General features: G+C 60.9%; 2 protein-coding genes across 5 annotated transcripts; one reads left to right on the top strand and one right to left on the bottom strand.

The window, feature by feature from the left end:
• Positions 1-175: 175 nt before the first annotated feature.
• THOC5 (THO complex subunit 5) lies at positions 176-12,801 on the top strand. 4 transcript variants are annotated; one of them, XM_063415802.1, is made up of 21 exons: positions 178-222; positions 940-1,051; positions 1,357-1,437; positions 1,816-1,959; positions 2,510-2,623; positions 3,180-3,277; positions 3,868-4,014; positions 5,674-5,788; positions 6,211-6,343; positions 7,231-7,308; positions 7,490-7,530; positions 8,733-8,832; positions 8,970-9,078; positions 10,131-10,232; positions 10,326-10,422; positions 10,678-10,792; positions 11,536-11,639; positions 11,722-11,809; positions 11,929-12,044; positions 12,203-12,393; positions 12,592-12,801. In XM_063415802.1, exons 2-21 carry the CDS (start codon positions 956-958, stop codon positions 12,653-12,655), a joined length of 2,133 nt encoding a protein of 710 aa, XP_063271872.1. In that variant the 5' UTR covers positions 178-222; positions 940-955; the 3' UTR covers positions 12,656-12,801. The 4 variants fall into 4 exon arrangements, with proteins under 4 accessions (XP_063271874.1, XP_063271872.1, XP_063271875.1 ...); XM_063415804.1 differs by lacking the exon at positions 1,357-1,437 and having other exon boundaries at positions 176-222; XM_063415805.1 differs by lacking the exon at positions 1,357-1,437 and having other exon boundaries at positions 195-222; positions 940-991.
• A 662-nt stretch (positions 12,802-13,463) lies between these two features.
• On the bottom strand, positions 13,464-19,190 carry NEFH (neurofilament heavy chain). Its single transcript, XM_063416121.1, has 4 exons — positions 18,385-19,190; positions 17,048-17,247; positions 16,207-16,331; positions 13,464-15,892 (listed from the first exon to the last, which is right to left on the bottom strand). Exons 1-4 carry the CDS (start codon positions 19,175-19,177, stop codon positions 14,155-14,157), a joined length of 2,856 nt encoding a protein of 951 aa, XP_063272191.1. The 5' UTR covers positions 19,178-19,190; the 3' UTR covers positions 13,464-14,154.
• Between the last annotated feature and the right edge of the window lie 591 nt (positions 19,191-19,781).

Raw genomic sequence — 19,781 nt, 5'->3', positions numbered from 1 at the left:
GGTTGGTGAATGGGTGCTGACCACGCCCCTTGATAAGCCACGCCCCAACAACGCCAAACCACGCCCATCTAGCTAAACCACCCCCCAGCGCGCATGCGGGTCCTCCAGTATGCCAGGTCCGCTAGGGGGCGCCTGTAGCAGTGGCAGCCTCCCGCCGCCGCTCCGTGCCGCGCTCTGTTGTTCCGTGACGTCACTTCCGGGAGGCGCGGAGGCGAGGGCGCGGTGAGTGCCGGGGCGGCTCGGGACCCTCGGGAGGGGATGGAGGGGGCGGCCCCGGCCCCTGCCCCCTTGGGAGGGGTGGCAGGTCCGTGGCCCGGTGTGCTGGGGGCTCAGTGGAAGTGGAGGGTCCTGCTCGGGAGGGGCGAGGGCCCCGTGCTGGGGGGCTGGGCCAGCTCTGAGGCCTCGGGCCCGGTGTGCTGTGGTTTGGGGTCTCTGGAGGAACGCGTGAGGGTCTGGGGATCTCTGAAGGAGTGAAGCGTTCTGGGCCCGATATGCTGGGGTCTGGGGGCTCTGGAGAGGTGGAGGGTCCCGGCTCTGGGGGGCTCGAGGAGCAGGCGCTCCGGGATGGATGTGCGGGGGTCTGGGGTGCTCTGGTGGAGCGAAGGGTCCCGGACCTGTGGGTCTGGGGGGCTCTGGTGGGGCAGAAGCCGCAATCCCGGTGTGCTGGAGCCTGGGGGCTCAGGGGCGGTGCAGCCCCCGAGGCCGGGAGGGATTGAGCGCTCGGGCCCGGGCTCCCAAGGGAGCTCAGTGCGAGTGGGGGGTCCGGGGGGGCTGTGGTGGAGCAGAAGCCCCGGGCCCGCTGTGCCGGTGGGGCTCAGAGCCCGTCTGGGGGCCTGGGAAGGGCTGCGAGGGGCAGGATGGAGGGAGGCACGGGGACACTGTAGAGCCCCAGTCTGGGCAGGTTTGGCCCCCACGGACTCCCCCTGTGCCCCTCCCCAGCCCTGCCGGCAGCACCATGTCCTCCGAGTCCAGCAAGAAGAGGAAGCCCAAGGTGATCCGCACAGATGGGGCCCCAGCCGAGGGCAAGCGGGGCAAGGGCGACACGGACCAGGTACAGACCTGCCCAGGGCCCCTCCCACACCCCGCTGTGCCGGCCTGGCTTGCCCTGCTGCAAAACAATGCCCAGAGAAGCTGTGGCTGCCCCATCCTGGCAGTGTCCAAGACCAGGTTGGATGGGGCTTGGAGAAAACTGGGATAGTGGAAGATGTCCCTGCCCGTGGGACTGGATGGACTTTAAAGTCCCTTCCCACCCAAACCATTCTGGAACTCCATTAATTGTGAGACCCAGTTCCCCCAGCTTCCAATGCCTCTTAAACTCCCACTGTGAATTCCTAAACCTGCTTCCATCTCTTTCAGGAGACACAAACACTCCTCTGGAGAGTGAGCACAAAGCTGGAAGATCCCTCAGGGATTTGCATGGTGCCTTCAAACCCTCCCGTGAGCAGCAGATAGTGTAGGATCAGCCAGAGTGGGGAGTGGGGTGGAGGAGGAGGAGGAATCACCTTTCTGCTTTATCCTCTGAGGTCATGTAGAGCATGGAGTATCCTGAGTTGGAAGGGATCCACAAGGATCCTCCAGTCCAACTCCTGGCCCTGCACAGGATGCCCCAACGGCGTCGATTCAAATGTATAACAACAAAAGACAGCCTGAAGTAGCCAGGTGTTTCAGGGACTGGTGGGTTTGGGATTGTTGGAACAGAGTCCTCTCCCTGTGTAAAGCCATGGGATTTGTGGGCAGAGCCAGAAATGGCAGCAGGTCCCCCAGAGCCCTTTCCAGGGGAGGGATGAGCCACGGGAGGTGTTCTTGCCTTGGCAGGATGTCAGGTACTACAGCGAGGAGAGCGAGGTGGATCTGCGCGACCCCATCAAGGACTACGAGCTCTACAGGGAGACCTGCCAGGAGCTCCAGAGGCTCATGGCAGAGATCCAGGAGCTGAAGAGCCGGGGCATCAAGGAAAATGTGAGGAGAGGCCTCCACGTGTGGTGTAACATGTCTGTCATTTGGTGTTTCCCCATTAATCCCAGAGGAAAGGCAGCAGGAGCTGTGATGTCTCCTGGGCAGAGTCAGGGAAGTGGAGCAGCCTCCCTTGTGCAAGGCTGCTGGGGCAGGAATTGAGCCCCTGGAAATGAAACAGTTTCCCTTTTCCAAGGCTGCTGGGGCAAGAATTGAGCCCCTGGAAATGGAACAGTTTCCCTCTTTTTGGGCTCCTGGGGCAGGGGTTTAGCTCTGGAAATAGAATAACCTCCCTTGTCCCAGGCTTCTGGGACATGCCAGGTGCTTCAGGCTGAACCACCTCTGTTCCTACTGCTGAGGAAAATGTCTGGAGTGATTCTTTGAGGAGCCTGGACCCTCTCCCAGTTATTCCTGGCAGTGCCCTGTGATCTGGCAGCAGAGGCTCCCTCAGAAGCCCCAGTGACATAAATGTGGAGCCCCTTTTGTGGCAGGAATTCCCTGCCAGGACGGTTCCAGCCATCCCTCCTGCTTCCAACCCCTCTCTCCTGCCGCTCAGGCCGCGGAGATCGACGAGCGGCGCGTCCAGAGCTGTGTGCACTTCATGACCCTGAAGAAGCTGAACCGCCTGGCGCACATCCGGCTGAAGAAGGGCAGGGACCAGACCCACGAGGTACCAGGAGGGGCTGGCAGTGAGGAATGCAGCCTGGGATTTAGGGGGGGCTGAGGTGGGGCAGCTCCTGCCTGTTCTGTGTGCCTGGTGTGAGAGCTACGCCTCAGCTGGGGCGTGGGGGTTGACTTGAGGGTTTGTTGAGTGGCTCTGATCCTGATGAGCTCCTGCTGGGTGCAGGGCAGATAAGTAATGGAGAACTCTCTGCTTTTGTCTCAAGTGTAGTGGGAGGTCAGAAAACACTGTTTCAAGGCTCTGGTGTTCTGCAGGTGTATAAATGGGTGGATGATTGGCCTGAAAGCTCCATATCCAGAGCTCTCAGAGAGGGAATTCTGTGTGCTCCAACAAATGAGCTCTGTCCTGTGCCTTGGCTTTGAAATGTGCAGGAAGGAGCAGAATCAGTCTCATGTCACAATCCTTTGCTCCTCTAGCCCTTAAAAATATCATCCCCTCAAAAATAGTTGCATACCATACAAGCTGCTGTAGTGATGGGGTGTTGGTGACTTTCTTGGGGTGTCTTTCCTGCTCCATCCCTGCTCTGGCTGTGTCCGTATTTCAGGCAAAGCAGAAGGTCGATGCCTATCACCTGCAGCTCCAGAACCTGCTCTACGAGGTGATGCACCTGCAGAAAGAGATCACCAAGTGCCTGGAGTTCAAGTGAGTGTGGCCAGGGAGCAGAGGGAGCATTGCTATGTCTGCGATGGGTGGGTGGTGCCCATGTTTGGGAGCTCTTCCCACGTGCTCTGAGTTCACTGTGTGGGGGCAGAGTGGGTGCTCCAGGAGTTTGTAATCATGGAATGGTTTGGGTTGGAAGGGACATTAAAGCCCATCCAGTGCCACCCCTGCTCTGGGCAGTGTCACTTCCACTGTCCCAGGCTGCTCCAAGCCCTGTCCAGCCTGGCCTTGGGCACTGCCAGGGATCCAGGGGCAGCCACAGCTGCTCTGGGCACCCTGTGCCAGGGCCTGCCCACCCTCCCAGGGAACAATTCCTGCCCAATATCCCATCCATCCCTGCCCTCTGGCAGTGGGAAGCCATTCCCTGTGTCCTGTCCTTCCATCCCTTGTCCCCAGCTCTCCTGGAGCCCCTTTAGGCACAGACAGTGGAGGTCAAAACAAATTCTGCTCACTGATGGTGGTGGCTCAGTAGTGGATGGATGTCAGGGCAGGAAGCATCTGTGGGACACTCTCCTGTGGGACACGCTGAGCACTTCCCACTTTTCCCTGGTCTGATCCATGTGTCCTGGCAGATCCAAACATGAGGAGATCGAGCTGGTGAGCCTGGAGGAGTTCTACAAAGAGGCCCCCCCTGAAATCAGCCGCCCTGCCATCACCCTGAATGAGCCCCACCAGCAGACCCTGGCCCGCCTGGACTGGGAGCTGGAGCAGCGCAAGAGGTGGGTCAGTGGTGTTCCCATTCCCAGCCCCTGCTCCAGGGATCTGGGCAGACACCCAGAGCTGCTGGGAGAGCAAATGCAGGGATGAAGTTTTTCACACAGTCTTGGATCAGTGTGGAGCAGGCATTTATTGTGCGGCTGGAAGATTCCCTCTGTGCAGAGCTGGGCTTGCTGGGATCCTTGTTCCGTAGGCCAGGGAGTTTTCTGTCACTGCCTGATGATCCAAGGAGCAAAGGGAGCCCATCCTGGCTGGAGCTGCTGCCATTCCATGCCGTGGTGTGGAACCACGCCAGGCTGGGACAGCGCCGTGTCCTGCTGCTGGTGTCACCGCTGTCCCAGGGCTCAGCTGCTGCCTGACTCTTGCCCCCTGGGAAAAGCAAACATGACACAGCATTCATGTGTTTGGATAACAGGCAGTGCCCAGGAGCACCTTCTGGAATGATCAGTTGGAATGTGCTGGTCGGTGCTGCCTGAGGGCAGCCCAGCAGAGCAGGCAGTGAGAGTTGCTGGGTGCCTCCAACCCTTCCCCTTTCCCAGGTCCTTTCCCTAAAGCCTGGCTGCTTTTGCCTGGTGGAAGGCACAGCCAGGATCCTGCAGCTGGCTCTGCCTGTGGCACAAGCAGAGGAGTGTTCAGCCTGCAGATCTCAGAGGGTTGTGCTTAAAAATGCTGCTTTTGATCTCCAGACCTCATGGAGACCCACAGCTGCACATTAGATTGCTGAGATGCTTTGGAATTCTCAGTCCTCACTCCGTGTGTCCAAGCAATGCCCCTGTCCATCTGCCATCACTGCTGAGGTGGGATATGGCCTGTTCAGCTGCTCAAGAGCAGATGCCAGTGGTGCTTTGGGCATCTTCTGATGATGTTGGGGTTGTCAACATCCATCCATAATTTATGTTGGTGTTTTTAGCTGTTAAACCCCATTGGATTTGCTTTGGGTTTTTCTCCACCTTGTGTGAGGTGCCTCTGTAGTGGTGTGCAGGGGTTTCAGTGGCTCTGTTTTGGGAAGGTGTGTGAGCACTGGAGCTCGTGTAGGAGCCTGTTGGGATGTGCATTGACCCCCACAAATACAGTTTTGCTTGGAAACAGAATCCAAGTTCTGTAAGTCAAGTCTGTTCCCCCTTGGAGAACCCCTGTCCTGGGCAGGTCACTTCCATACCCAGCTTCTCTGCTCCTGCTGGGAAAGGGCTTGCAGCCAACAGCAGTAAGGAGATTTGGTGTGTTCTCCCTAAACCTGAGTGTATCCAGGGCTCGGAGCGTCATGGTGGGTTTGCATTTTCCTGGGCTTTCCCTATTGAACCTTGGCCATGTGACATGAAGTGACTCTGGGGATATGAAAAAGCCTCTTAGGGAGCTTGGAGGGGTCGTGGCTGCTGGCAGCAGAGCCTGGTGTGGGAGCAGAGCTGAGGGAAGATCCAGTTGCTGCCCCTCCATGGAGCACAGCATGAGGCTGAGCTTTCCCTTTTCCTGGTTTGTTTTCCATCTCCAATCAGTTCCTTCCTGCCTCCACTGCCCTTGGCGTTAGGAGCTCTGTGTTTGCCCCATGTTTGGGCTCTCCTGGTTCCTCATGTCAGGGCAGGAGTGCTGGGGCTCATTGTCCAGGTGGACCCCAGCAGGTTTAGAGCTGTGGTGTGTGGCAGTGACAGAATTCCCACCCTTAGGCTGGCAGAGAAGTACAAGGAGTGCCTGACCAGCAAGGAGAAGATCCTGAAGGAGATCGAGGTGAAGAAGGAATATCTGAGCAGCCTCCAGCCTCGACTCAACAGCATCATGCAGGTACCTGAGCCCTGAGGAGGTCACACTCCGAGGGGCAGCTCCCGGGCTGGTTTGGCTTTGGAGATGTTTCGTTCCCGCTCGGGGTGGGCGAGGAGCAGATCCGAGACCCCTCTGGAGTCTCTTTTTTTGTTTATGCGGCAATTCCTGCAGAACTGCAGCTGCGGGAGCTGCTAAATGGGCCTCTCCCTGGGGAGCCCCACGCAGTTCCAGCCCCCTGTGGCTGCCTTGGGAGGGAAGAACAGGAGAAGGAACTGGGTTATTTCCAGATCCAAAACTTTCCCAGCAGAGGCAGCTGCCCTGGGGCTCTCCATGTTTAACCCTGCGCCACTGCTGCTGTGCCGGCTTCCTCTCCTGCTCTCTTGGGGTGAGGAGGATGAGCTGTTCCCTTCCCAGTGATGAAGGCTCTCCCTGTCATTCCCCAGGCCTCCCTGCCTGTCCAGGAGTACCTGTTCATGCCCTTTGACCAGGCTCACAAGCAGTACGAGACCGCCCGGCACCTCCCGCCGCCTCTCTACGTCCTCTTCGTCCAAGCCAGCGCCTATGGGCAGGCCTGTGGTGAGCACCGGGGGGCAGTGCCCCCCACGGGCCTGATTTCACTTCTGCCTGCAGGAATCACTGCTTTTTGGGGGTTTTCCCCTGCTGTCGGATTCTGCTGAGCGCAGAGCAGCAGGGTGGCCCCGCGGCACAGTGAGGCAGCAGCATTTGAAACCTTGTTTGCTCAGCTGCCTCTCTGGAAGAAGTGCTTGGGAAGCTCCCTCCCCATCCCTTCCCCCCTTCCCAAGGTCAGCAGGGACGTCCTTGCAGCCTGTGAGCTGGCTCAGTGCTGTCACAGCTTCCCCAGAGCTGTCACCCCCTGCCTCATGCCACCTGTGGGTGGTGGGGACCCCAGGCCTTGTACAGGCCATTCCCACAGCTCACCTGGAAACCCTCATCCCCTCAGGAAGCTTTGTATTTTGAGGGGATTTCTGGAGCCTCCCTGAGTTGGGAGGGATTTCCTGGAAGAGGTCAGGAATCCCACTGGCCTGTGCACACCTGCTGTGTGGTGGGGGCTGTGGTGCCACTGGTTCCTCTCAGTGCCGGAGGAGCGTGAGAGGACACGGTGGTGCTTGGCCACACCAGGTTCCTGCTGCATCTGCAGCCATGGTCACACCTCTCTTTGATCCCTGCTTGTCCCAGCAAGACCCCAGCCAGACCCCATTTGGCCTTATAGTTCCAGGAAGAGTCCCTCAAAACCCAGCGGTCTCCATCCTCTGACCCCATCCTGCCCAGGAGATCCAGCTAGTGATGGCCTCCTAGAACCTTCCAGACAACTGCTCTTCCCACAACCTTTTGCTGGAGCTTCCTTCACCAGGAACCAGGAGCTTTTGGGGCAGGGCTGCTCTGCCCATTGCCTTTGCAGCAGGAGTGGGATTCCTGACTCAGTCTTCCTGTCTCCTCTGCAGATAAGAAGCTTGTGGTGGCCATTGAGGGGAGCGTGGAGGAAGCCAAAGCCCTTTATAAGCCACCTGAGGACTCGCAGGGTGAGCTGTGGTGTTGCCCTGGGGACATGTTCCTGTGTGTCTGCAGCTCCTGGGACCCTGCTTTTGTTGGGAGAGGAGTGTCAGGGGAAGCCATGGGCCTGGAAAAAGCCCTGGTGGTCCTGCTGGTTGTGGGAGAGCTGAGCCCTGGGCGTTCCCTGCTGACAGCCCTCTCTCTGCACAGATGATGAGAGCGATTCCGACGCAGAGGAGGAGCAAACCACGGTAAGGGACAGCGCTGTCCCCCTCTGGGTCCTCTGCCAGCACTGCATCGGGGGAGGTACTGGGAGAGCTGGGGCTGGCTGGGAACTGCCCCTGCACGCTGTGAGTGTGTGAGGAAGTGCAGTGATGTCAAATCCCAATCTTCTTTGGGAGGAGGGAGCTGCCATTTCCATTTGGTGTCCCAAATGCAGGAGCAGCCAGGGTACAGAGCTGCTCCTCTCGTGTCCCATCCCGCCCTGCAGCTCTCCAGCTGGAGCTGCTCCACTTTGTATAAATAGCCTGAGGGCAGGGAGCTGATGTCCAACGGGAGGGATCCGTGTCCATCCTGTGCCAAAAGCATCCTCTGCACCAGGGCTTGTTCAGCACTCCTTGGAGGGAGTGTTTCTGCTGCAGAGGATTCCTGCTGGATGCTGAGGAGAGGCTGGAGGTGCTGGTTGCTCCCAGCAGCAAAGCCTGAAGGGGCTCTGGGCCTCCACTCCCAGCACCCAGCAGCAGAGCCAGGTGTGGGGCTGTTCTGTGGGGAAGGGTAAAGGGAAGGGCCTCAGGTGTCCAGAGAAGGGGAAGGGGCTGGAGCCCCAGGAGAGGCTGAGGGAGCTGGGAAAGGGGCTCAGCCTGGAGAAAAGGAGGCTCAGGGGGAACCTTGTGGCTCTGCACAGCTCCTGACAGGAGGGGACAGCCAGGGGGATCGGGCTGTGCTCCCAGGGAACAGGGACAGGATGAAAGGAAAGAAGAGTTTGCCACAGGATACTGGGAAAATTCCTTCACAGAAAGGGCTCTCCAGCTTGCCACAGTTGCCCAGGTCTGTGGGGGAGTCCCCATCTCTGGAGGGTTTGAACAGCTCTGTGGTTGTGGCACTTGGGGACATGGGTCAGTGGTGGCCTTGGCAGGGCTGCAGGAGTGGTTAGACTTGATGCTCTCAAAGGGCTTTTCCAACCTAAAGGATTCAGTGATTCTAGGTTCTGCCTCTTGCAGTCCAGCAGGTCCTTGGCTTTGTCTCCCAAGAGTGGAGGCATTCCTTGGAGCTGAAGGAGTGGCAGGAACTGGAGCTCTGTGAGGGTTTCCTGCTCCTCTCCCTCCCCAGGGCAGCTGTGCCCGTGGTGCTGGGGGATTGTGGAGCTGGACTGGAGGGAAGGAGCTGTGGGCTGGGCAGGTCTGTGAGTTGGGGAGGAGCAGGAGACGGCTCTGACAGCTGTTTTGCCCCCCAGAAGCGGCGCAGGCCCACCCTGGGCGTGCAGCTGGACGACAAACGCAAGGAGATGCTGAAGCGACACCCCTTGTCTGTCACTCTCGACCTGAAGTGCAAAGGTGAGGGGCTCTGGGGTGTGACAGCAGCTCAGGGACTGACCCCAGCATCACCCTGGGGACCCTGTGGGGAGCTGGAAGTGTGGAGGGGTTTCTGTGAGCTGGAGCAGGCACCAATGTCACCCCTTCTGTGTGGGCAGATGAGAACGTGCTTCACCTGACCTTCTACTACCTGATGAACCTCAATGTCATGACAGTGAAAGCCAAGGTGACCACTGCTGTGGAGATGACCACAGCCATCAGCGCTGGGTAAGGACAGCCCTGTGGGCAGCAAGCCTGGAGATCACTGGGCAGTGACTCCAAGGGTTTGTGTGCCCTGCAGAGCCTGGAGATCACTGGGCAGTGACCCCTCTGCCCTGTGGGGTTTGGAGCCCTGCACAGCCCAGAGCTCATCAGGCAGTGATTCCATGGGATCCAGGACCCCTACACAGCTCATCAGGCAGTGACCCCTCTGCCCCCGTGGGTCCAGGAGCCCTGCACAGCCCAGGAACCTTCCTCCCTGTGTTTTCCATGAAAAAACAGAGTCAGGGAGTTTGGGAACCTCTCAGTGGTGCCAGAGCTGTCAGGAGCTGGGGGAAAGCCTCTCCTGCTGACACGTTCAGCCTCTCTCCCACAAGCAGAGCCTGGCAGCTCCCTCACCTGCCTGCTCCGAGGTCACCTTGTCCTGAGCTCCAGAGATGCAGCTGCCTCCCTGTGCTCTCCAGAGCCTGCTGGAGCCTGATTGGTGTGGGGAAAAGCTGAAGTGGCAGCTTTGGGAGCCTGCCCAGGGAGCTCCCACCAGCTGCCAGCTCTGGGACAGGAGCTGCCTGAGGAAGAGGGAGGTGGGAGAGGCTGGTCTGGGCTTGCCTGTCCCATATGCAGCCTCCTCATCCTGTTGGGGTTCTCTTCTTGCTGCAGACACCCCAAACCCTCTGTGACAGCAGCTGGAGATCCTGTGCAGGGCGTTCCCTCCCTCCCGTGCCCTTTGTGTTACCCCAAACCAGGGAGGCTGTGCCTTGAGCCAGACCCCAAATCCCACAGCCCATTGTGCTTGGTCAGTCTTGTGAGTGCAGACAGACATGAGGAATTTTGTGGCACTGGAGGGAGCAGCTTCCAGGAAGAGCAGGAGCTGGTGCCCTGTGATTTCCATCTTCTTCCAGGCAGGGAGGAGACAGCTCTCCTGTTGGAGTGGAATTAGGGGAAAGTTCTTCTGGTCTAGAACTCAGGAAGCTCATAATCCCCTTCTCTGGGCTTGAAGCCTGTTCATGGAGGGATGAAGAGCCCAGGCTGCTGCTGATTGACCTCTCCCCTCTTTCTGCCAGGGACCTGCTCTCCCCAGACTCCCTCCTCAACTGCCTCTATCCAGGGGACCATGGGAGGAAAACGCCCAACCCAGCCAACCAGTTCCAGTTTGATAAAGTGGGGTGAGTGTCACCCAGGCCACTGCCATTAGTTCCTCATCTCAGCACAGCAAATCCTCCCTGGCTTGGTGTGACCCGTCCTCATTGTCCCCACAGCATCCTGACCCTGAGTGACTACGTGACAGAGCTGGGACACCCCTACGTGTGGGTGCAGAAGCTGGGCGGCCTGCATTTCCCCAAGGAGCAGCCTCAGGCATGGCACAAACCCCTCCCCTCTCCCCCACAACACTGGGCTGAGGTTTGGGGTCCCATCCTGTCCCCCTGCTGGCACAGCTGCTCCCAAACCATGGCTGGGACAGGCTGAGCTGGGCTGGATCTGTGTGTGGGGCCACACTGACCTATTCCATGTCACACACATGATAGTCCAAGCCCTTTTAGTAACTGTGAATGATGGGTGCCTGTCCCTGTGGGGATGTGGCTCCTGGCCTGACATCCCTCCTGCCCACAGCACACGGTGGCTGCTGACAATTCCCTGAGTGCCAGCCACATGGAGCTGACGGTGAAGCTGCTCCGGAGCCGCCTGCAGTCCCGCCTGGCCCTGCACAAGCAGTTTGCATCCCTCGGTGAGTGCTGGGCTCCCCACCCTTCCCTGGGAACAGGGCTGCAGTGGCAGGGCCCTGCCAGCCTCCTCACCCTTCTCTGGGGTCAGGGCTGCAGTGGCAGAGCCATCATTCAGGGAAGCATCTCTTCCCTGCTCAGCCAAGCTGTGGTCCTGAATCCCAGTTATTCCAAGGTGCTGTTCATCTTCAGGCAGTGCCTGAACTGGGAGGGAGAGTGGAACAGCAGCAATCACAGGAGAGGAGACAGCAGCTGGCTGATGTCACCTTTGGTGGGTGGCAGTGCCACCCTCGGCGTTCTCAGTTGTTCCCTCAGCCCTTGGGAGTTGTAGGAATGAAGGAACTGCCCTATTTTGGGTGGCAGAGGAAGGCTCTGCCCCTTCCAGTGCCCAGCACCTCTTTGGGAGTGGCCATCCCAGCGCTGGGAAGTGATTCGGGACATGGTGGGAGGTGAACTGCACACTGTTGTGTGCCTCTCAAGCAGCCCAGGGATCCCGTGGGATCACAGCCCAGGGATCCCGTGGGATCACAGCCCAGGGATCCCGTGGGATCACAGCCCAGGGATCCTGTGGGATCACAGCCCAGGGATCCCGTGGGATCACAGCCCAGGGATTCCGTGGGATCACAGCCCCGGCCTCTGCTGGGCACCTGCTGGAGCTGCTGAAGGATAACGTCACCCCCAGTGCAGGGCAGTGACAGGGCTGTGTCCCCAGCCCTGCCCTGCTCAGGGGCCCTGTCCCTGCTTTCAGAGCACGGTGTTGTGCCCGTGTCCAGCGAGTGCCAGCAGCTCTTCCCGACCAAGATCGTCTCGCGCCTGGTGAAGTGGACGGCCATTCCCTACGAGGATTACGCTGTGAGTGCTGAGCACGAGGCTGAGTCTGTCCCTTCCAGCTCCCACGTGCCACTGGAGCCATCATTCCCCATTCTCCTCTCAGGAACTTCCCTACACTAAGGATGTGATAGAGGCTGGCTTGGCTGAAGACACTCACCTCTACTACATGGCCCTGATAGAGAGGGGAACAGGTAGGCACCTTTCCTTCCCTTGGGAATTCCCAATCCCCATCCCAGGGCAGCTTCTGGGAGTCCTCATGGTCAGTCCACCTGGCTGGAGGCCCTGTGAGTGACAGCTTTTCCCTGCTCAGCCAAGCTGCAGGCAGCCGTGGTGCTGAATCCCGGGTATTCCACGCTGCCCCCCGTCTTCAGCCTGTGCCTGAACTGGAAGGGAGAGCGGAACAGCAGCAACGACGACAACATTCGGGTACTGTGGGTGGGGGCAGAGGGGGCTGCATTTTTGGGGGTGTCCCCAGCAGTTCTGTATCTGTAACAAGGGAATGTTGGGGTGAGCTGGGGGCTGGACACTCCTGGGAATGCAGAGTAGAGATCCAAGCCTGTGCCAACCTCATCCCTGTTTTCCAGGCCATGGAGAGCGAGGTCAATGTCTACTACAAGGAGCTGTGGGGGCCCAAACCTGGCTACCAGCTCCTCACCAACCAGCTGCAGCGCCTGTGCATGGTGCTGGACGTGTACCTGGAGACAGAGCCCCACGATCCCAGCGTGGAGGGGCCCAAGGAGTTCCCCCAGGAGAAGATGTGTCTGCGCCTGGTCAGGTGGGAGCTGCCTGGGGGCTGAGGGTGCTGGCAGGGACTTGGGTGGCATTGCTGTTTCCTGGAGCCAGCCTGGAAGCCTTTCCTAGAGGAATCTGCCCCCACAGCCAGGCAGTAGCCCAGGAACTGGGCCTGTTCTGTGGGTGCCATGGGATGTTCCTGGTCCTTGTGGGTCAACAGCCTCTCCCTCTCCTCTTCCAGGGGTCCCCTGCGCCTGAAGCCCTTCAAGTTCAACTACCCCCAGGGCTTCTTCAGCCATCGCTGAGCAGCCCTGGGCATCATTCTGGGATGGGACTCTTTCACTCTGTGGGAGGAGTGTCCCTGTCCTGACATTTCTGCTCCTTTTACAATATTTTGGGGTTTGTTTGAAGGTTTTGTAGTCAAAGGGATTAAACTAAGCTAAAGAAGAAATGTGTGGGTGCCTTGTCTGTGCAGAGGGCTGGGATGAGAACCCGTGAGGGCTGCAGCAAGTCCTGTGTCCCATCCCTGGGCTCTGACAGCCTTTCCAGGGATGCTCCCTGCCTCCTGACTTCCCTCCCCACCACAGGGACTGGGGAGCTGAGATGGCTAAAAACTGAGGTGGCTAAAAATAGCCCTTTTCCAGAGCCCGCACTGCAGCCCCAGCCTGTCCTTGCTGGCTGGCTGCCATCCCACTCAGCACAATCCCTGCATCCTGGGGGGCTGCTCTGCTTCCTGGGCTTGGAGGGCAGCAGAGTGGGGTCCTGGGAAGGGCAGGATGAGGATTGGGACACCCCAGCTTGCCCTGCTTGGCTTCAGGGACTTGGGATGTGCCCCTTCCCTGGCACCGCTCTGCGTAGAGGTCCCAGGCTGGCAGAGCTGGGGTTCCATCCCCTCTCCCAAGGTCACTGTGTCTCCTTCATCCCAGACTCTGTGTGTCTCCCCTGGGAGTGATTTCTCCCCCAGGAGGGCTGACAGCCCCTCTCCTGCTCTCTGCCAGCCCCTGCCCTCGGTGCAGTGCTGCAGTGCCAGGCTGTGCCGCAGCCCCTGGGTTAAACCAGGCTCTCCCATTCCCTTGGGATCCATGCTTTAAAAAGAGAAGGAAGGGAAAAACCACACTGAAATCCTTTGGAAAGCATGGCAGGGCTGGCCCTCTTTCCATCCTCAGGTCACAGGGTCCTCTGTGCCTGCTGTGGGATGTTTTCCCTCCGCAAAGCCTCAGGTCCCCCATCCCAGCCCTGAGTGACAGATCCCAGCCCCACACTCCCACCTTCCTTCCCTGTCCTCTCCCCAGGACAAGCCAGCAGAGCCAGGGTGTTTCCGTAAGCACTTTTATTTGGTTATTGCACAGAAAGCAAAGATCAGTGGGCTGAGGTTCCTGGTGCACCGTGTGTGTGTCTGTGAGCATTCCAGCAGCTCCCAGCCTCTCCCACCTCTGCCCACAGGGACTCCCCCCCCGGGGCAGGGCAGGACCCCGCCAGCCCCCCAAGCAGCTACAGCTCTGCATTGCACTCATCCATCCATTGCACATACATTAAATAAATGCACTTAGAGGAGAAGGGTGGTGGAGTTCCCCTGGGGGTCCCCCCTCTTCTCCTGGGTTATAATTCAAGTGTTTAAATGTGGCGCTCGGCGAAGTCACGTTCTGCGAGGGAAGCAATCGCCCACCCGAGGGGCTCTCACGGGCCTATTGCTAAGGGAAAGCCTGGCCTGGGGGGCCCTGGGGTCCCACCCCGGGCCCAGCCATCGGAGGGAGCGGAGCAGCTCCCATGCCCGGAGGTGTCTTTGGCACCCGGGACCCTCCCATCACTTCTTCCCTGGCTCCGGGGCTGTGCCCTCCTTGCTGGAGGGAGCCTCGACTTTGGAGGGTTCCTTACTGGCTTTGGGCTCATCTTTGGGTTTTGCCTGAGCTTTGGGTTCCTCCACTTTCTTGGGTTCCTCTGCCTTCTCCTTCTTGGGTTCCTCTACCTTCTTGGGCTCCTCTGCCTTCTTCTTGGGTTCATCCTCCTTCTTGGACTCCTCTGCCTTCTTCTTGGGTTCATCCTCCTTCTTGGGTTCGTCCACCTTCTTGGGCTCCTCTGCCTTTTCTTTCTTGGCCTCCTCCACTTTCTCCTTCTTGGCCTCCTCCACTTTCTCCTTCTTGGCCTCCTCCACTTTCTCCTTCTTGGCCTCCTCCACTTTCTCCTTCTTGGCCTCCTCCACTTTCTCCTTCTTGGGTTCTTCTGCTTTCTTCTTGGGCTCCTCCACCTTCTCCTCAGCCTTTGGCTTTTCAGCCTCCTTGGTGGCCGCTTTGCTGACCTCCTGCTGAGGCTTTGCTGGAGCCTCCTCGGCTTTTCCCTCTTCGACAGGTTTGGGGCTTGGCTTGGTCTCTTTGGCCTGTGGAGCTGGAGGCTCTGGCACAGCAGCCGCCTTCTCTTTGGGTTTCTCCTCTGCCTTGGCTGGGATGTCCTTCTTGGGAGCTTCCTCCTTCTTACCCTCCTCGGGCTTGGAGGGAGCCTTCACCTCCTTGGGCTGCTCCTCCTTGGCGGGGGCCTTTGGCTCCTGTGGGGCAGGGCTTGGCTCCTTGGCTGGGGCCACTTCCTTCTGTGGAGACTTGGCCTCCTCCTTCACGGGAGATTTGACTTTCTCTGGGGACTTCACAGCCGGGGACTTGGCCTCCTCCTTAGAGGGGGTTGGGGGCTTCTCTGGGGATTTGACAGATGGGGGTTTGGCTTCCTCTTTTGAGGGAGTTGCAGGTGGCTCTGGGGACTTCACAGCTGGGCTCTTGGCCTCTTCTTTAGAGGGGGCTGGGGGTTTCTCTGGGGACTTGACAGTTGGGGTCTTGGCCTCCTCTTTTGAGGGGGGTGTGGGTTTTTCTGGGGATTTCACTGTTGGGGTCTTGGCCTCATCCTTTGAGGGAGGTGTGGGTTTCTCTGGGGACTTCACAGTCGGGGTCTTGGCCTCCTCTTTTGAGGGTGTTGGTGGCTTTTCAGGGGATTTGACAGCTGGAGTCTTGGCTTCCTCCTTAGAGGGGGTTGGGGGTTTCTCTGGGGACTTCACAGCCGGGCTCTTGGCCTCCTCCTTTGAGGGGGTTGCAGGTTTTTCTGGGGATTTCACAACTGGGGTCTTGGCCCCCTCCTTTGAGGGGGTTGGGGACTTTTCAGGGGACTTGACTGCTGGGGTCTTGGCCTCCTCCTTTGAGGGGGACTCAGGTTTCTCTGGGGACTTGGCCTCCTCCTTTGCAGGAGACTCGGCCTTTTCTTCACCCTCTTCTTCAGCTTTCTCCTCTTCTTCTTCCTCCCCCTCCTCCTTCTCTTCAGCTTTTTCCTCTTCAGCCTCTTTCTCAGCCTCCTCCTCCTCTGTGACCTCCTCGGTCACCTGGATTTCCTCTGTCTGCTCCTCCACAATCACTGTCTCCTTCTCTGATTTTTCCACCACCTTGATCTTCTCCTCGCTCTTTACCTTGATGCTGGTGGTGATGCTGGGAGGCTTGGGGACCACCTCAGGGTAGGAGAGCATCCCAATGCCAGTCTCAAGCCGATATTCCTCCCCTTCCAGGAGCTTTCTGCCAGGGAGAGACCAGAGCAGGGCCCTCAGTGATGGCTTCTCATCTCCTCCTGTGACCAGGAGCTGCCAGCAATGTCCTGCAGCTCATCTCCCTCCCTGCCCATCCTGGATGATCCCCCTGCTCCTGAGGCCTGGGATGAGCAGGTTTCCTTGCCCTTCCCTCCACACATCACTGGGACACCCAATTGGACATTGCCAACCACAGCTTTGGAGGATGGAGGATTTGCTCACCAAAAAGAGCCCAGGTGTTTAACAAGGGACCTGGAGCAGACCTGCCTGAGACCCCCACACCTTCCCCTACCCCCCCTGTACCTGTAGGCAGCAATTTCGATGTCCAGGGCCATTTTGACATTGAGCAGATCCTGGTACTCCCGGAGCTGAGCTGCCATCTCCCACTTGGTGTTCCTCAGCTCGCTGTCAAGCTGCTGGATGGTTTCCTGTGAGCAGACAGAGCAATAATGGGAGGGGACACACGGCACAGTCCCCAGGAGCAGGGGGACACAGAGCACCCCTAAACTGTCCCCTGGTCTCCAGCACCAGGGTGTGCTCACAGAGGAGACTGCAGCCACCTCCTCCTGCAGACACACAGGGAAGGGGACACAGCCAGGGGTGGTCCCAGGGTGTGCAGTTGCCTTTGGGGACCTGGCTGGAGCCCTGCACACCCTGAGCAAGGAGCTGCACTCCAGCTGAGCCCCTGGCCCACTCCCAGAGCTCCCTCCAGCAGGGACCAGCTGTGCGAATGCTTCTAGGACATGGCTGAGTCCAATGGCAACTGAACTCCAGCTGGAGGCTGATGGGGCACCACTCTGGGGACAGCACTTCATCCCAAGGCCACCAAGGCAGCCCTCACTTCCCAGATCTGGGAGGTAGGATGTGGCCCAAACCCTGGACACACTTCTATGGTGTTTATAACCATCGTCACAGGGAGCTCAGTGCCAGGCAGAGCCATGGGGCACCTCCTGGGCTGCTGAGGGATACAAGAGCCCAGACACCACTTCAGGCTCTGCGCTCCGGGAAAGGCCGGTGCTGACACAGCCCTGAGAATTTGCCACAACTCCTTCACATCCCTGAAGCCAAAATCCCAGCGCTGCTCCTCCCCAGCAGCTGGATTGTCCCTCCCCAGCCTGGGCCGCTGCCCACTGCGCCACAGCACCTGGTAGGACAGGACATCTGCATGATGGCGCTCCTCCGAGTCCTGCCTCTGCCTCTCCAGTGACTCCTGTGTGCCTTTGAGGGCTTCCAGCTCGGTGGTCTTGGCCTGGAGCTGCCGGCGGTACTCGGAGATCTCCTCCTGGGCCAAGCGCATGGCGTCCGTGTTCACCTTGGCCACCTCCGAGAGCTTGTCCAGCCTCACTGCAACGGGCAAGGGAAGCTGCAGGGCCCGGGGAAAGGAGGCTGCAGCCTCCCCTCCTTGGGGAAACTCAAACCTGTGCATGCCACACATCCCTGTCCTCTGCAGAGCCATCCCAGGCTCCCTGAGCACTCTGCCTGCCTCACCCTTCACTCCATCTCTGACGGGAAGTGAAGGAGGAGGGGCAAGACGAGCTCGGGGGTGTTTCTGCCATCCTGGACTTCAGCCAGTGCAGGTCCTCGCTGCAGCCCCCGCCTCCCCTTCAGCTGTGCCACAGCCCCCTGCCCCACGGCGCTGCCCCCGCCGCATCCCGGACACCTGGCCCGAGGCGGGGGGGGTTTTGCCGCAGCGCCCTGCGGACACCCCAGGGGACGAGGGGGGCACAGAATGGTTTGACAGGAATGGGGAGCACGGATCCTGCGGCCCCGCGGGACGGGCGGCCCCGGGTCGGCGCTGCCGCTGCCGCTGCCCGCGGTGCTGATCCGCCGCTGTCCGCGGTGCTGGACCCGCCCTGCGCGCCCGGGGGGCTCAGTCTGGGGTGCCGACCCCACCCCGCCCCCCGCTGGCCGTAGTGTCCTCTCCCCCCCCAAGAAGGGCCACTCCCTGTCCTCCCCTCCCGCGCTAGGGATGCGGTACCGCCCCCCTCAGCACTGCAAACACCCCTGGGCTCGTCCCGGCCGAGAGGGACCGGCACAAGACCCTGCAGCATCGGGGGGACCCGGCACCCCAAAAACTTGCGGGGTTCCGGGCCAGTGATCCCGGAACCCCCTCGAAACTGAGTGCGGGGCAGAGGGGGGGTCGGGCAGCGCACCCGCAGGCACCGGAGGTCCCTGCACACCCCTGGGGTGGGGGGGACACTAACGCCCTCCCCCAGCACAATATATGAGGGGTCCCTCCAGCCTCCTGGGGCGACGGTATCCCAACACCCTCCAGGAGCACAGCAGAGGTGGGAGGGGCCCTTGCACCTCCCGGGGCGGGGGCACCCTAAAACGATATAGAGAGCGGGGGTTCCCCGCATCCCTCGGGACTCCCTCGCTCCCCTTGCTCCAGCCCCGTCCCGGAGCACGGCAGCCCAGAGTGTCCCGGGGGAGGCACGGCAAGGCTGCCGGCGCATTTGGCGGCCACACCCTCACACTCACCGCGGAACCACTCCTCGGCCTGCAGGGTGCTGCGGACCGCCGTGCCCTCCAGCTGTGCGCGCAGGTCGCGGAGCGCAGCGGTGACGCCGGGGCGCAGGGACGCGGGGGGCTCCGCGGGCAGCTCGGGGCGAGCCCCGCGCAGCAGCGCTCCCACCTCGGCGCGGTGCTGCCTCCGCAGCTGCTCCGCCTCCTCCCGCAGCGCCCGGGCTCGCTCCTCCAGCGGCGCCCGAGCCCGCTCCTCCTGCGCCGAGCGCTGCGCCAGCCCGCGGGCCGCCGCCTCCAGCTCCGAGCGCTGCCGGGCCTCGTCCTCCAGCCTTCCCCGCAGCGCCGCCACGTCCTCGGCCAGGCGCGCCCGCTCCAGGCGCAGCTGCCCCTTCTCGGCGCCCAGGCGCAGCACGGTGCCCCGCATGTCCCGCAGCTCCCGCGCGTACAGCTCGCCCATGGCCGAGCGCCCCGCCTGCTGCTGCCGCAGCGCCGCCGCCTCGGCCGCCAGCGCCCGGTTCTGCTGCTCCAGCGCCCGCACCCGCTCGATGTAGCCGGCGAAGCGGTCGTTCAGCACCTGCAGCAGCTCCTTCTCGTTGCGCGCCCGCGGTTCGCCGTTCAGCGAGTCCAGGCTCTCGGTGGAGGACGCGGCCGCGCTGCCGCCGCCGCCCGCGGCGCCCCGCGCCCGCCCCACCACCGGGGCCTGCCACGAGTAGAAGCCGCTGGAGGCGGCGGAGCGCGGGGGAGCGCGGCCCGGCTCCTTGCGGAGCCCCCCCGGGGGGCCCAGCAGCGTCTCCAGCATCAGGCTCATGGCGACCCCCGCCCTCTCTGCGGCACCGGCGCGGCCGTCCGCTTTATAGCGCTCGGGGCGGCCGCTCCGCCCCACCACCGGCAGCGAGGGTGGGCACCGGCACCGGCACCGGCACCGCCCCGCGCCGTCGCCGCAGCCCCGCGGCTGCGGGGGGACCCCGCTGCCACGCCCAGGGGGGGAGCGGGACCCACACCAGAAAGGAGAACGGGGACTCCGGGGCACAGCGGGATCCCGGGAGCAGAAAACAGGACCACAGGGAAGGGAGTGGAGAGCTCCCAGAGAGAGCAGGGAACCCCCCGGGCGGATGGCGGGACCCGCGGGAATTGAGTGTGGGAGCCCCGGGAAGGGAGGAGGGGGCTCCTCAAGAGAGAGCACATCCCCCGGGCAGGGAGCAGGACCGCTGGGAAGAGAGAATGGGAGCCCCGGGAAGGGGGCGAGGACACCCCAGGACAGAGCGAGGACCCCGTGGAAGTGGAGAGCCCCTGAAGGGAGTACGGACCCTCCGAGCAGAGAGGGGGAGAAGAGGAATAGAGGGGGGACCTTCAGAAAAGGAGGCGGGACCCCCGAGGGCAGGGCGAGCACCCCATGGAAAGGGAGTGGGGAG

This window comes from Prinia subflava, chromosome 19 (assembly GCF_021018805.1).
Source record: "Prinia subflava isolate CZ2003 ecotype Zambia chromosome 19, Cam_Psub_1.2, whole genome shotgun sequence".
Lineage (NCBI taxonomy): Eukaryota > Metazoa > Chordata > Aves > Passeriformes > Cisticolidae > Prinia > Prinia subflava.
This window is presented reverse-complemented; position numbering and strand designations above follow the sequence as displayed.